The 18024-nt window shown below is 40.1% G+C and overlaps 3 protein-coding genes across 12 annotated transcripts in view; 2 read left to right on the top strand and 1 right to left on the bottom strand.

Moving 5' to 3' along the window:
* Positions 1-6853, top strand: part of RNF111 (ring finger protein 111) — a 65283-nt gene extending 58430 nt beyond the window's left edge. For 3 of the 7 annotated variants that reach the window (XM_030013637.2, XM_030013639.2, XM_030013633.2), the window contains 4 exons: positions 2406-2498; positions 3417-3512; positions 4414-4541; positions 5103-6853. In XM_030013637.2, coding sequence (XP_029869497.1) covers positions 2406-2498; positions 3417-3512; positions 4414-4541; positions 5103-5220 — 435 coding nt within the window. In that variant the 3' untranslated portion in view covers positions 5221-6853. The remainder of the gene's footprint in view (positions 1-2405; positions 2499-3416; positions 3513-4413; positions 4542-5102) is intronic. The other 4 variants (XM_030013635.2, XM_030013634.2, XM_030013638.2 and 1 more) reach the window with 3 other exon arrangements.
* A 2219-nt stretch (positions 6854-9072) lies between these two features.
* CCNB2 (cyclin B2) lies at positions 9073-15991 on the top strand. Of its 2 annotated transcripts, none has more exons than XM_030015391.2 (9): positions 9073-9215; positions 11328-11456; positions 11537-11662; positions 12065-12235; positions 12309-12467; positions 12800-13036; positions 13891-14031; positions 14625-14735; positions 15054-15991. In XM_030015391.2, exons 1-9 carry the CDS (start codon positions 9186-9188, stop codon positions 15156-15158), a joined length of 1209 nt encoding a protein of 402 aa, XP_029871251.1. In that variant the 5' UTR covers positions 9073-9185; the 3' UTR covers positions 15159-15991. The 2 variants fall into 2 exon arrangements, with proteins under 2 accessions (XP_029871251.1, XP_029871252.1); XM_030015392.1 differs by having other exon boundaries at positions 12065-12238; positions 12312-12467.
* Positions 15992-16868: 877 nt separating this feature from the next.
* The window catches only part of MYO1E (myosin IE), a 132814-nt gene continuing 131658 nt past the window's right edge, over positions 16869-18024 (bottom strand). For 2 of the 3 annotated variants that reach the window (XM_030015384.2, XM_030015383.1), the window contains one exon: positions 16869-17959. In XM_030015384.2, the coding sequence (XP_029871244.1) occupies positions 17883-17959 (77 nt within the window). In that variant the 3' untranslated portion in view covers positions 16869-17882. The remainder of the gene's footprint in view (positions 17960-18024) is intronic. The other variant, XR_003923545.2, reaches the window with a different exon arrangement.

Raw genomic sequence — 18024 nt, 5'->3', positions numbered from 1 at the left:
GTATTGTCCCACCCAATATTTTTGTTGTCTAAGCTCAGTAGTTTGTTGTGGTATGTACTCTGAGAAATTCTTGGTTGGTTTTGTAGTGTTAAAATTAATTTTAGTACGTTTCTTAAATAGATAGTCTTCAGCAGCAGAATTTGTTCCAAATGGGAGACCTGTCTGGGTGCACGCCACTGCAGTTGGTAAACTCTGACTTTTGAGGCAATTGGAACTGTAATTATTGCATTACAGCAATACACCTGTGACTTTACAGCTCCTGTAATGATGCATTGTCTGCACGATCAGATGCATTGTTTTCCAACAGCTGTTTTCAAATCCTGGTGAATCAAAAAAACAGACTTAGGTTAGGTTTTGACAGGAGTTTCCTTTCCTCTGAGTGGAGGCAATCGGTTCACAATGTAGTAACAGGCAATGGAAACTTCCAAATGATGCCAAACAGGTCTATGCCTAGTAAAAACCTGGGACAACAAAGCTGTTCATAGTGTGGATGAGTGACTTAGTTCTTTAAATGCGTTTTCTGTACTTGGAAGACAAAGTAGAATTACATGCTTAAATGCATAATGGATCATAAATCACCCATTATCGAAGCCAGATTTCTTACAATGTAGTTTTTACAAATTCTCATATTTTTATTGCACTCTCCCAAATTCCTTTGTTACAGCTGCAGTTTATGTTGTGAAAAGATGTTACTTACATGAAATGTTTAGGTATGCAGATGAATATATGTATCTTGTGATATAAAATTCTATATTTGCAATCATATTGAATTCATGTATTAGTATATAATCTCTGTAAATACACTCTGCGTATTGCATAACAACTTAGATCTTTAAATTGATACACTGTTGGAGTTTGCAGCAGTCATCCTGTCTTGCTTGTTTCCCATATCCAGCTCTCATTAGTACCAGACCAACAGATATTTAGGCTGCTTATGAGAGAGGCACCCCCTGTGTTAGGATTCTGGAAATACTCTGAAAGATAAATCTTCAGTTTCTATTACTCTGATTTGTAAAATTCTAATACTAATATTGTGGCTGTATTTGTGGCTTTATATTGGCACTACATGGTCATCATTTAGGAAGCACCATGTAAACTACTTTAAAATAATCATATTCTGTTTTTCTTTTAAAAAAAAAAAAATTCTTTAGGGCAGAGAAATCTTTTTCTATCGCTGTCAGCTTTTAGTTACCAGACTGGATTTGAAAAATAGAAAGCTAGTTTATTGGTCTGTTATGTTATGTGAGTAACTTTGTCTAGGCCTATGCTTTCTCACAATGCATTAATTCAGTTTTATACCTTTATATAGGTTAAGCTTAGAAGTGTCTGCTGGAAATAAGAAAAGCCACACATGAATATCTGACTTCATGAATAATATCTGGGATGTCTGACTTGTTGACAGCCTTATGAGATGAATATTGAGCTGTCATATACAGCAGCAGAGACGTTACCAGCTGATAGCACAGAAAGGAAGATAGTACTTAACGTTATTTCCAAATGAATTGATGCTTACAGTCCTCATATCAGTGCACACTACATGAATAAGTAAACTGAATTTGCTGATCATTTTGGGTTTTTTTCACCTGTTCATTAAAAATTGCTGCTGGTATGTTTCTAACAAAAAGTAATACTATTATTCACTCATCTCGCGGGGGTAAAAATGGAACACAGAAGCCCTGCTGTGAGGGTGGTCCTTGGTATATTAACTTCCTTTCTGCTTTCCTGTATGAAAAGTGCTGGTGCTTGAAGTGCCTGTAGGGTATATCACTGGACACTGGTATTTTGTTCACTGCCTGTATCTTAATGTGCAAGGAAGTCAGTGGATGCTTGAATGTAGAGTGTATGTAGAGTTGCCTGTGACTTTAGATGCGAGTTTTGAGTGTTACTTTTTTTATCTGCCTTTAAATTTGAAGAGTGTCTGAAGATGTTGAGTTGTTTTGGATAAGATAAGGATATTGGCTGTTTTTTTCCAGACTGAGTATTAGCCTTGTTTTTTCTGCAGTACCAAAAACTTATATTTGAGAATCTATAGCAAGTCCTTTTCGTAACTTCATTTGCAGCTTTTAGGTGTTTTGCTTACAAAAATAGGTAGATATTTATGGCGGTTTATACAAAGTAGGTTGAGATTTTTGAGACCTGGGAAGTGAGACCAAGCAATACATAATGCACATGTGGAGAGATTATAATAGAGGATCTAGTCTCACTTCTGTTTTGCTTCTGGTTCTGTTTGGAGAGCTCAGAGTGGTGTTGTGTTATGCTGTCAGTTGGAATTGTATGCTCAAGCTGAGGAGTATAAATAATAAGTGATTCAGTAAAAGCAAAAGGATCTTAAATTTTACAAAGTGAACAGTAAAATACTGAAACTGTTCTGAATAGGTTTAACTTAACGTCTGCTGTTTGAATAGGTACCAGACATGGCGGGCTACCCTCACATCCGTTACATTTCATCAGGATTGGATGGAACATCATTCAGAGGCCCTTTCAGGGGCAATTTTGAGGTTTGTAATAGAATAAAACTAGATAATATGTCAAAATGTGTCATGAGGGAATATGGGGAGGGTATATGGTAGAGCTAGTTCTATATATAGTTGTAAAAGAGTCATAAAGAAAATACCCTTTATTTATAGAATGACCTCACTATCATGAACTGGGATAAAAGCATATAGAAAAGTCAGTCAATAAAAGGTGCCTTGGACAATGTAGGCTTAGGTGGTTATTAACTGACAGTACATCTTGCTCTGCCCACCACCCCAGTTAGTAGGATGTAGTATTCACATGATATGTTGGTAAAAGGTAGTGTTGTCTCTAAATAACTGTGCCAGGATCCTCCTAGTGAGGGTGAAACTTGGCAACTTAAACAGTGCTGTCCTGTTTGTTATGTAGTGCAGGAATTGAAACTGAGGGAAGAAAAAAAACCCAGGGAAAATAAAAGGTATCAGATGCAGAGAGTTAATGACCTAGTCTACTGAAAACATCTTCAGTGACATCTCATGGTTCTAATAAACTCATTGCTGGAGAAAAAGAAATCAGTCATTGTATTTCAACTTAAGCAACTTTTTTTTCTTCTAAGCCTTAATGACTGTTAGAAAGCAGATATTTACGTAGTGCATTTTAATTGCATTTTCATCATTAGTCACACAAGTATGTGTGAACATACTGATAACCATGCCTAGCTGAGAAACATTTTCTAATTTTTTTAGTAGTAAAATAGTTTTTCCCTATAACTTAAAATACCAGGCAGTGTTGTGTGGGTTTTTCTACAGAAACCCATCACTTTTCCTACACAACATACTCTTTTTTTGCTTTGCCTGTATTTGAAAAAGTTGGGAATTGAGCGTTTGTCATTCTGCAATAAGTTAGAATAAAAGTAATATTTAGTCAGTTCTTACACTGTATATTCCTTGATAATTTTATAGGAGCTGATTCACTTGGAGGAACGATTAGGCAATGTTAATCGTGGAGCAACACAGGGAACTATAGAAAGATGCACATATCCACATAAATACAAAAAGGTGAGGATTTCTCAAATTGTGGCCTGTCTGTAATATTTCTTTGAAAATGTAATAATGTTTATGTTTACCTTAAATCTGCAGAAATGTCAGCTTTAAAGAGTGCATGTTTTATGTATCTTGCAATTTAAAGGATTGTAAGCACAGCTTACAATGCCACTTCTTTCACAAAGAAAATAAAAAATGTGGTCCCTAGATAAAGAGCTACTGTAATGTGATATGATGTCATAAATAAAAGTAGTTTGATATGATTTAATAACTTGTCCAGCAGTTATGAATAGCCTTGTGAGCAATGAAACAACTATTGGTAATATCTAAATAGTCAACAGACTTAAGTGATAACTCATCAAATAAAGACTTTATTTTTGCAATAAATTGTTTATGATGCTTACCTGCTTGGTATGTATCATTTTACCTTTACTCTGATCACATTAGGAAGACTGGGACACTAGGAAGTTTTGAATCTGGTATGGAATTTTGACAACTTAAGTTGTCTCTCAATTGGAGTTTACTATACCGAAATATAGAATCCCATCCACATTTACACAGTGTTTTTTCACACTTGATAAATAGTGACTTAAGATACTAGGTTTGAAAGGATTTTTTTTTTTTTTTGCCTCTTCATTAATAAAATGAAGATATTTATACATAGACAGCAAGTAAAAGGACTGGTTGCAACAATATTAAATCAATACATTCACAGTCCAGTAGACTTTTGTAATTAACAATAGTTAAATAAATCTGAAATGTCCTGTGATTTTGCTCCAAGTGGTAGTTCTTAATTCATTTTGGTTCAAATACATTTGAATAAATATTATGAAATGTTTTCAAAGAAGTATGTGTTGAATATGTATTAAAAACAGATTTTACTCAGTTTGTCAATAATGTCATCTCTACTAATAAGGTAACAACTGATTGGTTCTCACAGAGGAAACTGCACTGCAAACAAGATGGGGAGGAAGGAACAGAAGAAGACACAGAGGAAAAGTGTACCATCTGTTTGTCTATATTGGAGGAAGGTGAAGATGTCAGGTAAGTAGTACCACTGAATATCAGAATATAATGTTATGTTCTGGCTTTAAGAATGTACTTGAATATAGTACACTACTCTGCAATACTCCTTAGGATAACAGTTGCAATTAAGGACTCTCTGTCACTGAACCAATAAATAACACAAGTTGCAACTGAAAACACACACTGTTCAGTCTGTATTGTCTTTGGGTAGAATGTAGGTTATTTTCTTACGGTCTTCCATAAGTTGACTGTCTTATAACATGAGCCCAAGCTGATGCCCTGAATTAATCAGGACTGTCAATTTTAGTTTTTCTGGAGTAATGCTACTGAAGCTATAAAAGGTTTAAATCAGTGTAATACAGCAGAAGCTAGCTGATGCTTGACTTTGTTGCCCATATCCATTTCTTCTTGGAACTAGACAAAATGCAGGTTGAACTGGAAAAGCTAGTGAAACTTGTGGAAAAACATGCACATGCAAAAAGAATAGCAATTAGCAAAACCCAAACTACTGCTTTTCCAATGGGTATGTTGATACGGAAATGCTTTATTAACACTAATGTTTTTCTGTTCTGATGACAGGCGCCTTCCATGTATGCACCTTTTCCACCAAGTATGTGTAGATCAGTGGTTGATTACTAACAAGAAGTGCCCCATTTGCAGAGTGGACATTGAGGCTCAACTGCCTAGTGAAAGTTGACACCGCTTTCCAGAACTCTTGTCCTCCCTCTCGCTCCCTCATCCTTCCTGGTACTGCAGTCAACCAAAGATGGCATGACTTACCTGCGCAGATTTGGAAGCATTGAACCTAGAGTGCTGGCTCTGCTATATGGTACAACTAATGCTAGACCTACAGTTTATGTAGAAGACAGTTGAGTTTCAGTGTATTTATAAAACTTCTTTTTAGGTTTTACATTTTTTCTTTTAATTCATTACTGTATTTTTGCATGGTTCCTTGTATTGCATTTGTTTGCACATATTATGGGCTTTGTGACCCCAAACTTGCAGGCAAGATTAGCTGCTTTAGTAAGTAGAATTGTGTGGTCTCTTTTTTTTGGTTTGTTTTACATAGTATCGAGCTTTGAAAGTATGATTTCACTCATTACTAACCTCGGATTCCTTAATTTAATCGATCATATATTTTAGTTTAAATGTATAAAGATCATCTAGAAAAGGATAATATTATGTATTGAGACATTCCTTAATTAGGAAAAAATGGCTGCTGTATATTTACAATATCAGTTTTGAGTCAAATAACATCCTTAATACTGGGAACAGAATATGAACTATATTCAGTTTGACTGATACATATAGCATACTCATCACCAGATTTCTTGTCTGATCAAATTTTTGTGTTTGTTTTTAAAATCTCAGCACAATGCAGATATATTTGAATGTCAATATTAAACATTTAGACTGCTGTTCAGATTGTATTTATCATTTTCTTCCTATGTCTAGAAATTTGAATCCCTAACTTAAATATTTGCTGCTGTGAAACAGCTCTAGTGAACACTAAATGTTGATTTCAGTTAGCTGGATTGTAGATACTTGCAGATTGGAAGAATTATTACAGAAATGGAAGAAGAGCTTAGAATCTCTGCTAACTTAAGTCGAAGTATCTGCGCACATTGAGGGGGTTTTTTGGTTATTTTTGGGGGTTTGGTTTTTTTTTTAATATAAAACCATTCAATAAGGACATAGAGCTGCAGGGTGGTGAGGTGGGTTTTTTTGTTTTAGTGTTTTGGGGGGGTGGGGTTTTTTTGGTTTTTGGTTTTTTTGGCAGATATACATGCATTCGTAGAACTTCTAAGGATTCCAGGCTTGTCTTGGGATTTTTATGAGTTTTAAAGTTAATAGTTAGATAAATCCACTTGTCTCTTGTTTTGTTTTTCATTAGTAAATTGAAAGCCTGTAAATTTCTGTAGAAACTGAGACACAAATTATGTGGTTACCTAGTTTTTGCCTTGATCATAGATTCCCTCTTTATAAATTACCAACAGTCCATCACTGATTGAAATATTTTCTATAGTTAAGATTTGCTGCATAATATAGTATATAGAATTAAGTTATAATGTACTAACATTTCGCCTTTGGAGGAGGTTTTAATCCACATCAGGATTCAAGTTTCTCATCAACATTCTTTCACATATAATAGATTATAGTTTATTTAAATGTGCTCAACATTGCAAAATGCAAATGTGCAAAAACATTGAGACAGTATTACTGTCACTTTGGAAAAGATGTTCCTCGGGGATCATTTATGAACATGTCAATAAGCTTGCATTAAGCCACCTGCTTTGTAAGTGGATTGAATAATAAATACCTTCAGTTTCTCTTGTCTTTGTCTTTCATAATCAGATTAAGTGTAAAATGGTTTACAGTAAACCTAGAAGATGAACTGTTATGTTTACACTAAAAAAAGTGATCCATTTATAAATATTACCTTATCTAATTTGATGCCTGGTTTTGTCTGGTTAAAGCTGCTTCCCTTTTGTATTTTTTTTTTTTTTTTTATCTGTTAGGAGTAGCATTTGCCAGTGCAGTGTCTATTGCTGGCAACAAACTTAACACCTCTGGCACTGAGGCTTTAAGTGGAGAGAAATTTTATTCCAGCATGTGTGATAAATGGACATTGTCAAGCTTAATTGCATTGCTAAAACTGAACTTAAAACCACTTTGTGCTTGTACGATGGGGGATATGGGAGAGAGGCAACACGTGATTTGACTGCTTCAAAACCTGACATGGTTTTATGCTAAAGCTTCTTGAACATGCTGTAGGAAACTGAAAGTGAGTATGAAGTTGAAGCTGCATTGGTAAAAATTAATAAAAGTAACAGGACAGACTGAACAGACACTTTCTGTTCTTTAGTGACTGTTGAAAAGGAGGGAAGTCGGTTGGCCACTGATGCTTGAAGTCTGACGATACTCACTTTTAAAAGTTTCCAAGAAGGTACTTGAGAGACATGGGACAAAAGAAACGGGGCCTCTGGAATAATTGAGACCCTGGGTAGGTCATAGAATCTATTTTGGCTTCCTTACAGGACAAAGAAGCACAGGTTTGGGGGATTTTTTTTTTTTTCTTAGGAAATCTTTTATGCACCTGATTTGGGTGCCTGGTACTAGAGGTAATTTAGTGGTCCATGAATTGACTTGTTTTATAACTGCTACTGATATTGTCTTGCTTTTAAATGTATGCATAACATTGTAATGTGATGTTGAACACTTAGGTATTTGCCAGGAATCACAGTGTTCTGATCTTACATGCTATTGCAGGGGCTAATAAAGCTGCAGCCTACTTCTGTTGCAGAAAGTTGTGACTTAACCATAATTTAAGGGAAGGAAAAAAAATAGGCTTTTGATTTTGAAAATTTCCACCACTGACTGTGCTTTATATGCTTAGATGCATTGCCTTAAGTTTTCTGCAGCATCTTTGACTTTGAAGATAAGATTCTCAACAGTATGCATCAAATTACTTTTCATATAAAATTCCATTGTCAAAAGAAATCCTTTTGTATGCAATAAATAAACTGTTAGACTGGTATCATTCAAAATCTGCTTCTTATGGAAGTTGTTTTTTTTTTCCTTTTGCCTCTTTAAGTCTTGATCTGTAAAAATTATTTTGTATACATGCATTCTTACAGGTACTGCCTAAGAAAAAATTGTCTCAGTGAAGGATAGAGATTTAGCCACAGTTAAATATGTTGATAAACAGAACCATCTGGAACTTAGGAATTCAGGAAAACTGCCTTTATGAAGGATACAAAATATTAACGTGTCCATCTGTGAGTAAACATACAATGCCAATTTGGGGAGGTTGCGGAGTAATTGTGATTAGACTTTGCTGTCAGCTGAGGCAAATACCGTAGAGCTGAAGTTCCCGAGTCCCAGGACTAGTTATTAAACTGACTGTTATTAGCTTGTTACTAGCTGACCGATGTGCCTTCCTCAAGTCATACATGATATTCAAAATACAAGCTGTCGCGCACGTCTGTTGGGATTAGTTTCCCACAGTGCAGAGTACCAAGCTGCTCTTTGGAACGAGGTAAGCCACCTCTGCGGGCGCTCCCTCTGACTGGAGCGTTGCTGAGGTTTGGGTCACAAAAGCTCCCGAAGGCGTCCGTGCTTCCAGCCAGCTGCCCTCAATAACCGTGAGGAGCAGCGGAGGTGCCGGCCGCGCCCGGGCCCCCCTCGGCTCCCCCGGCCCGGTGCCTCCGGTGCTGCATCGGCCTCTCGACAGCTGAGCGCGCCGTGGCAGTCGCCGCACGGCTTTTAACCGCCCAAACTCTCGCCGCCCGGTGTTTTTCGCCATGGCCGGCACAGCTGCGTGCACTTCGCAAGGTAAAACCTCCCGCTTCGCCACCTTGGGCTCCTCTCAACATGAGGGGAAGGGAGGGGAGGCAGCTGCCCCGCCTCTGCCCTCAGCGCATGCGCCGCCCCCAGAGCCCGGCTCGCCGGAAGGTCGTCAAACCGTTTCCTCCATGGGCGGGGCCTGAGAAGGTGGACCAATCGAGTCCGTGCATTGTACGAAGCTGCCCAATGGGAGAGCGGGAGGGGGTTTAAGCGGAGCCGCGGCGGCGCGAGGCAGCAGTCGCTGGTTCGCCGGGGGAAGAAGCGGTCGGCGGGCAGAGGCGTGAGCGGCCGCGGCCTCCCCTTATCTCCGTCCCGATGGCTCTGCCGGCGACGCGCCGCGCCGCTGTGAGTACTGCTTGGGCGGGAGCCGGTCCGGCGGTAAGGGGCGCGGGGGAGAGAGCGAGAGGGCGAGCTGGCGGGCGAGAGGGGGAGCGGGGCGAGGGAGGGGGGAGCGGGGCGGAGGAGGGGGGAGCTGCCCGTAGGCCCTCCCGCTCTTTCCTCTCAGGCAGCTAAACGCTGGGGCCGCGGTGCGAGTGGGCTGGAGAGGGCTCTGCCCTGCGGGAAGGCGGGGGGGGGGCTCTTAGCGCTTTATTTGTCCGGGAAGCCGCCCCCCCCCCCCCCCCCGCCCCGCTGTGCTTTTGAGGGTACGGGAGTGGAGCGAGGTCTGCGGGGGGCGGTGGGAAGGAGGAGGAGGCTGAAGCCGGGCTGAGGGGGTGTGCACTGCCATCCTCCCCCCGGGCGCTTCGCCGGCCTTGGCCGCCTGCTGCTCCCCCTCGGAGTGAGGGGAGGGTGCGTGGGAGGAAGGGAGAAAATTGAAGCAACTTAACGGGAAGGTGCGGGAAGGGAATAAGAGCCTCTTTCCCACGGTGACTGTCAGATGGCTTAAGCTAAACCCCACGAGGAATTCTTGAAACCCAGTGGTTCCTTTGCTGTGCATAACAAGGGATGTTTATTTTTGTATGCAAAACATAACTTTTTAATTTACCTGGTGTGTATTTATGTTGGGTTGACCCTGGCTGGATGCCAGGTGCCCACCGAAGCTGCTCTATCACTCCCCCCCTCAGCTGGACAGGGAAGAGGAAATATAACAAAGGCTCTTGGGTCGAGATAAGGACAGGGGGACATCACTCAACCAATTACCATCATGGGCAAAACAGACTTAGACTTGGGGAAAATTAATTTATTGCTAATAAACCAGAGTAGGGTAATGAGAAATAAAACCAAATCTCAAAACACCTTCCCTCCACCCCTTCCTTCTTCCTGGGCACAGCTTCACTCCCAAATTCTCTACCAAACCACCCCAGCGGCGCGGGGGGACAGGGAATGGGGGTTTCAGTCAGTTCATCACATGTTGTCTCTACTGCTTCATCTTTCTCAGAGGCAGGACTCATTATACTCTTTCCCTGCTCCAGCATGGGGTCTCTCCCATGGGAGACAGTCCTCCATGAACTTCACCAACATGGGTCCTTCCCACAGGCTGCAATTCTTCATGAACTGCTCCAGTGTGGGTCCCCCTTGGGGTCACAAGTCCTGACAGCAAACCTGATCCTGCATGGGCTTCTCTCTCCACTGGGCCGCAGGTCCAGCCAGGAGCCTGTGGTAGTGCGGGCTTCCCAGGGGGTCACAGCCTCCTTTGGGCATCCCCCTGCTCCGGCGTGGGGTCCTCCCCGGGCTGCAGGTGGAGATCTGCTCCACCGTGGACCTCCCTGGGCTGCAGGGGGACAGCCTGCCTCACCGTGGTCTTCACCACGGGCTGCAGGGGAATCTCTGCTCTGGCACCTGGAGCACCTCCTCCCCCCGGCTCCTTCTTCACTGACCTTGGTGTCTGCAGGGTTGTTTCTCTTACATGTTCTCACTCCTCTCTCTGGCTGCAGTTTCTGTGCCTGCCGCAACTTTTTTCCCTTCTTAAATATGTTATCACAGAGGCGTTACCACTATCACTGATTGGCTCGGCCTTGGCTAGTGGCGGGTCCATCTTAGAGCCGGCTGGTATTGGCTCTGTCGGACACAGGGGAAGCTTCTAGCAGCTTCTTACAGAAGCCACCCCTGTAACCCCCCCGCTACAAAAACCTTGCCACACAAACTCAATAGAGCATTTAGCAAAGAAATTGCTTTGTTCATGGGAATACTGCTGTAGTTACAAAGTGTGTAAATACAACAAATAAGTAGTGGGGTAAGCACTCTTAACCTTAAAAAGCTATCAGTGAGGAAGAATGAGGTAGAGTGCATTGCTCTAATCTTGCAACAGTTTCAGAGAGTACTGTACTCTCTGAAACCTATACAGAGGAGAGTTCTTCCTCTGAGCATGTGTGAACAGGTAGGAAATAAAACCTGGCTGAGTAATGGATAGCATGCACAGGGGTACACAGGTACAGTGGTGGTAAGTGTATGACAGAGGTATCTGAAAATTAAAAAAAGCTGGTCTCTGACTCTTAAGCTGCAATCTTATCGTTTTAGGTCACTAGACAGGTGGAGAATGCTGTGACTGAACTTCAAAGTAAAGCCAAAACTCACCTTACTGGCAAAAGGGCTGCCTTGGAAGAAATAGGAAATAGAGTTGCAACAAGAGGAACATGCATAGCTAAGGTAAAGGAACATTTGAAATCTATCTATAAGGAAAAGATGGATTACTAGCTCTGTACTAATAGTAATTGTTTTCACTACAGAAAACAGAATGCTCCAAAGCATCCATAAAGCCTATGAAAGGACCTAGTAAGATGGCAAATGCAATGGTGCTGCCTAAACCTCCAGCTGCTGTGAACCAAGCATTCAAAGAAACTGGTGTTCCAAAGGTGGGAAGTAATGATACTGTTCTGATTCTTAATTTGATTCGCAGCTTGGACCTCTAACTTCAGAATAGTTCATCTGTAGATGCATCTCGCTTCCGTGTGGAAAAAGCAAAGCCTCTGTACTGAGCTTTTGGTTTCATACGTGTTGTGCTTAAAGGCTAATATTAAAGTGGCAGAACTAGCTGTTGAAGTACTGGATAAAGTTTCTGCTTTAGCTGGCGATTACTTGAAGGTCTTCTGATTCTGTCTGTATGGCATCTTGGTGGAAGCTTGCCATGCTAGAATGCAAGCTCAGTTTCAACTTTTTTATCTTAAGAAATTGCGTTAGTAAATGGAAGAATGTGGAAATGAAGGAACGTTGCAGCTTAAACAGTAGATACGTAATCACTATGATCTGTTCCTTAGGTTCTGTCTCCTGTCCCTATGGATGTATCTATGGAAGAGGAGGATTTGTGCCAAGCCTTCTCTGATGTATTGCTCAACAATGTAAAAGACATCGATGCTGAGGACTGGGGGAATCCCCAGCTGTGTAGTGACTATGTAAAAGATATCTATCTGTATCTGAGAGAGCTTGAGGTATGATATACTGAGTCTGTGCTTCTGCAGTATAGTGTTAATCTTGTTGCTCACACAGCTCTTTCTCCAACAGCTGCAGCAATCAGTCCGCCCGCATTACCTTGATGGGAAGACGATCAATGGGCGTATGCGTGCAATTTTAGTTGACTGGCTTGTCCAGGTCCACTCAAGATTCCAGCTTTTGCAGGAAACACTGTATATGTGTGTTGCAGTCATGGATCGCTTCTTACAAGTAAGATATTTTTCAACTTGTATTTGGACTAGAAGACTTGTTCAATGACTATGCTTTTACAGGAGTTTAGGATTTACCCTTTCTTTATAAATTTAAGAACGTACAAAATCTGCTCTTTGTAAGAGCTCTGTATAATGTAGCATCTTAACTCTGAGGCTGCATTCCTCTTTGAGCCTGTTATTATAGGCACACTTCTGACTCAAAAGTAGAAAATCTCATTTACGTTGTATGAATGAGCACTGGCATACTGGTGTTTTTAAACTGATAAATTGGAATCTGTTTATCTAGACTTTGATGTTTTGGGGCCTACTTTTTAAATTCCTATGTTGCAGAGTCATCCAGTACCTCGTAAGAGGCTTCAGCTGGTGGGTGTCACAGCACTGCTTGTAGCTTCAAAATATGAAGAGATATTCTCTCCTGATGTAGCAGACTTTGTTTACATTACTGACAATGCCTACACCAGTAGTGAAATTAGAGAAATGGAGATTATGATTCTTAAAGAGTTAAACTTCAATTTGGGACGACCTCTTCCAATTCATTTCTTAAGAAGAGCATCAAAAGCTGGGGGGGTGAGTACTTGTCCTCATTATCTAGAACTTTCCTGTATGTGTACAGTCTATCAGGATTGCTTCCAGCATTTTTGTGTGACCTTACTTGCTTTTTGCTTACACTCTGGATCAAGAACTACTCAGCTGTGTAACTCCACCGTGTGGAGTAACATGACAACATCACTGGCAGCCAGTAGTGGTTCATGCCTGTATTTACTGGGGCCTGTGTTTAGTCTTGGTGGCAGTAATTTCACTGTTATAGTAAACTAAACATACCTAGAGCAGAACCCTTGCTTTTAGAGCAATCTTTTGTCTGATGGTGAGAGTATTCCCCAGTAAAAGGGGAGCAGTGTTACAATTATTCAAAATTTTTTAATGGAAGTATTGTACTATTTAAGAATCAAAAGATAAGCTTTCTCTTTGATCTGACCCTTTTTTTCCTCACCTCAGTAGTTAAACTCGAGTGAACTGCCCACACTTGGAAGTGGGCTTCAATTACCCAACAGACCACTAGGTGACTCTTGAAGTTAGCCAGCTGTTTTAATTAGGATCTCCTTAAGTCATTTTACACTTCTCCTCTGTGCCCCATCCTGTAATAAGTGCTGGTATCCCTAGTTAGGCACAGCAGTGCTGTTTTCTGTTAAAATCCCTCACTTGACTTTGTATCTAAATGCCAAATGGCTGCTAGGCTAGGACTGGTTTGCGCTCTGGTCTCGATTTTGAGATGAGTGCCTGTTAGAGGTCCCTAGACCTTAATAAAGAAATAAAGATTTTTGTTGACTGTTTTGTCAGTTAATGAATACAATAAACAATCCTGAATTATTTTGATAAGGTTAAGTGAAACTTTGTGGATTAACAAATTCTCAATCTGGTAGGCTGATGTTAAGCAGCATACGCTAGCAAAATACCTAATGGAGCTGACACTGGTAGACTATGACATGGTTCACCATCGTCCTTCAGAGATTGCAGCTGCTGCGTTATGCTTGTCCCAAAAGATTCTGGGACATAACAAATGGGTAAGTATTTTAATCAAACTTGTTAGGAGTTTTTTCTTTCAGTTGATTGAATCGAACTGTTAAAACACTACTTCAGAAAATTGTTTTTGGGTTAGTAATAATGCTGGTGATCAAATGACAGCTGGACAGGCTGATGCATAGTTGCAGGTAGAAAAAGGAATATACTGCTAAAAACTTACTATCTTTTTCTGTGTTAACTCTGTGGTATGAAAGGATTTTTCTTTTCAAAGTATTGTTACAGAAAGCCACACTGTAAATAAAGGTAGACTTCTCATAATTGTCACAGTACATGTAGAATAACAAAATCATGGACCATGAATAGTGAATTGTAATTCAACTAGTGGTTACTCTTGCAAGGGATGCTTCTTTTGTCCTCTGTGTGGTGTAGAAATGTGGTTGTTGGCACTGATGTGTCCAGGCTTCTGCTGCACACCAGAAGTTATTCTGGATCTGTTGCCTAAACTGACAGTACTACAGTTCCTAGCGCTGGAAGATAGCACATGAAGCTTAGGGCACTTGCTACCTGCAGTGATTGTGCCTTGAGCAACAATCCCCACTTCATAAATCTCAAATTTCTTACCATTATGCTGCAGGGTACAAAGCACCAGTACTACACTGGGTATACAGAAGACAGTCTTTTGATGACTATGAAACACATGGCCAAGAATGTGGTCAAAGTAAATGAGAAGTTAACAAAATACACTGTAAGTATAACTAATTAAATCCTTTTAATGTTTTAGAAATTTGTTTTTCTGCATGTTGTGGCTTCTTAAGTAAATGTTCTTTATGTCATCTTAAAGCATCTGCTATTCTGACAAGTCTGTGACAGGATGTTGCATTAGTACTAACTTGGAAACGCTTTAGACAAACTATGCTCTTGCTACTCTGCAAGCTGGTTCACTTCTAACCTTGTTTGTCTGCCTGTTTTTCAAGCAGTCAGGCCAATTGACCCAAAATTATCTGCCTGAACATAAATACTGTATGCGTAAATCTCTTGTAACACTGTTCCTCTACCTCTGCAGGCTGTAAAGAACAAGTATGCAAGTAGCAAACTACTGATGATCAGCACAATCCCTCAACTGAACAGCGAGATAATCAAGGACCTGGCTTTATCACTCTCATCGTAATCCAAGGCAGCCAAGTCCTGATGGTATATGCACTTTGTCCTTATTTGCCTATTGAGGCAAAACTACTCCTCTTTATACATAGCATTCTAGCCTTACCACAGACATTTCAGACTCGGAAGGTGAAATTTTAAACTTGCTTTGTAGTACAACTTTTACTTAGAAATAAAGCTCCTATCTTAAAAAAAAAAAAAAAAAAAAATTTAAAAGCTGTGACTGTGAATCTTTTAAGGCTAGTTAACATTGATACAACTGGCAGTTAGATGTGGATGATTATTTTCAGTGGTTGCTTCCACTCTAGGCTTTATAGGGGGTTATACTTAGTAAAATGTTGGTTTTACCCTTATGTTAAGGAAGAGCAGGCAGATGGTTCATATTTTTGTGGTGTACCTTAAAGGATACTAAGCATGTACTTTATTTCAGTGCCTTGTCCCAAAGAGGTAGACAGGAATTTCTTTTTTTGTAGTTTGTTACCTTCAAGTTTGGGGAAAGAAGTAGGCTGGCTCTGACAGATATTAGCCTTATAAATCTTGTGTTTAGGTGAACATAAGACAATGTGTTCTCTGTGTACCTAAACAAAGAGAGCTAAGGTAGGGAAATTCTAAGCCTCCTGTGATGCTAACCACTGTGTCCAGGGCCTGTAGGTGTAGAACTATAAGGATGTGACGCTTTAAACTAGCTCAGCTCTTAAAACCTGTTCCACTTCTTGGACAAAAAAAATCCCTAGCTTTTCATTGCTTGATCATTCCCCACCATAAGTAGATTCTTCCTTATTGCTTAACATCTTGCTTTCCTTTGTTTCTAATAAACATTGGTATCCGTGTGCTTGAGGAGTACAAGCGTGTAAGTAATGCAACTTTTCTTCCACAATACCTCAATTAAGGCTATTTGTTAACTTGGTGCTATAGAAGTAATGTTAAGTTACAGACCCTTAGGTACTCTGTTATACTGAACTCATTACCCCCCTTCTTCATGAGTGTGCTGGCTCTGATGTAGAAGGTGAGAACCCAACACTACACAATTGGCCTAGACCTCCATCCTCCCCCGGTGGGAAGGATGTTGAAGCTACTGGGTTTTTATCTTCTCAAGCAGGAGACTTCTCTCCCATAGGATAAGTAAGCCTAACTCTTACTGCAAATGGTCTTTTGAAAAAATGTATGTACAGCTCTGCATAAAGACACTTCTTATAACAGGTACAGCATTAAACTTAAATCCAACATGGGCCAGCCATATTATAATATAAATCTTGAAGGCAACATTGTTTAGCATACAGTACTATGTGGTATTCTGTTTTAACTTCTTATAGTGCCTGTTGCTTGATCCCTTGTGTGTATATGATCTCCCCTGGACTAAGGCCTTAGTTTCTAGCTTCCAGAAACAGCTTCTGCAGTCAGTCATCTCTTAATGGAGATAGTAAGTGTGCCTAATTAGACTTAAGCAATGGTTTAGAAGGGAAGGGATTCAAGACTTTTAGCTGTATCTTAAAGCTTATGCAACTTCTTAATACCAGCATATGCAGGTTTTTTACCTGCTCTTTACAAGAAAAAAAATGTAATGCATACCCTTCAGCTGGGCATAGTGAAAATGGTTTGGTTTGGAGCAAAGGCAAGGGGATTTTTTCTTTAGGAACTGGTGCAGTAAAATCCAACAGATGTTGTAAAGGGATCTCTTTGTATACACAACTGAAAACAAACTGCACAGAGAACAGACCTGTTCAGCTAACTGCTTCTTGTGTTTTATTTTATGGAGGTTCAGAAGGCAAAGCATGAATGCTGATAACTGTATGGCAAGCAACAGCCACTCTGGTGTGGGAGGCAATCAGACTTAAGCAGTAACACTTTGCTTTTCCCATTTAAAAGGAGTAGTGCATATCTGTAAGTACCTGGCATAAAAATTCTAGTAGAACTACTTTATGAGTAAGAACAGTGGAATACTACATTATACATTCATACATGTTTCTATCATATTCAGTTTTTATATACAGTATATGATCTGTTTCTATAAATGTACAGCTCTGCATAAAGACACTTCTTATAACAGGTACAGCATTAAACTTAAATCCAACATGGGCCAGCCATATTATAATATAAATCTTGAAGGCAACATTGTTTAGCATACAGTACTATGTGGTATTCTCTTTTAACTTCTTATAGTGCCTGTTGGGCATCCCTAAACACATCAGCAAGCACAAACCAGTTCCATTACAACTCTCTGTACAGAATTACTTAAATATACCATCACAGTAGGTTTTTAGATGGTAATATCCTAAATAAGCCTAAATGTTTTTGACATGTAGCAGCATACTTAACATGTTCCCCAGAATGATCTGCATTAGAGGAAATGTGCATTTAACATCATCTTCAGTAGATAATTAAAAAGGTTACAGATACTCAGCTGAAGGCACTTATTAAATACACCCTTTTCAAAGTCCCTGGTCCCAGACTGCAAAGCACCTTTCTGTAGGGAGGTTTGAGTATTCTTCACTTACTAGGTGTTAAAACCAGGTTTTAAATATAATAAATAATTGGTCAGTATGTCCATTGCTGTATGCTTCTGAGACAAAAGGTCAAAGTCTGTGCTGTGGGTAATTTTCTTCCTGTTCATATACAACTTCACTGGTGGAAATACTGCTGAGAATAGCAAATTTCAGAAGAACAGTGTCCTGAAGGCAAGAGGAAGCATCTTCAACCACTGGTAACTTCATGCCAATTTTTGTCTGACAGTCTCTTATATCTTGGTGACATAATTGTTGGGAAACAGACCTTGTTTCCCTCGTAGTCTTCCTGTCCACCAGCCAGAAGGATCTATGGTGAAGAAAGCAAAGGTAAGCAGTGAGGTTCTGTAAACCTTTTTGTATACTTTTTGAGGC

This window comes from Aquila chrysaetos, chromosome 5 (genome assembly GCF_900496995.4).
Source record: "Aquila chrysaetos chrysaetos chromosome 5, bAquChr1.4, whole genome shotgun sequence".
Lineage (NCBI taxonomy): Eukaryota > Metazoa > Chordata > Aves > Accipitriformes > Accipitridae > Aquila > Aquila chrysaetos.
This window is presented reverse-complemented; position numbering and strand designations above follow the sequence as displayed.

Bases quoted from the DNA above. Each gene is read 5' to 3' on its own strand.
- CCNB2 (XM_030015391.2), top strand. From the start codon at position 9,186: ATGGCTCTGCCGGCGACGCGCCGCGCCGCT. The intron at 12,236-12,308 runs GTATGATATACT...TTTCTCCAACAG, and splicing joins TGTATCTGAGAGAGCTTGAG to CTGCAGCAATCAGTCCGCCC. The intron at 12,468-12,799 runs GTAAGATATTTT...CCTATGTTGCAG, and splicing joins TCATGGATCGCTTCTTACAA to AGTCATCCAGTACCTCGTAA.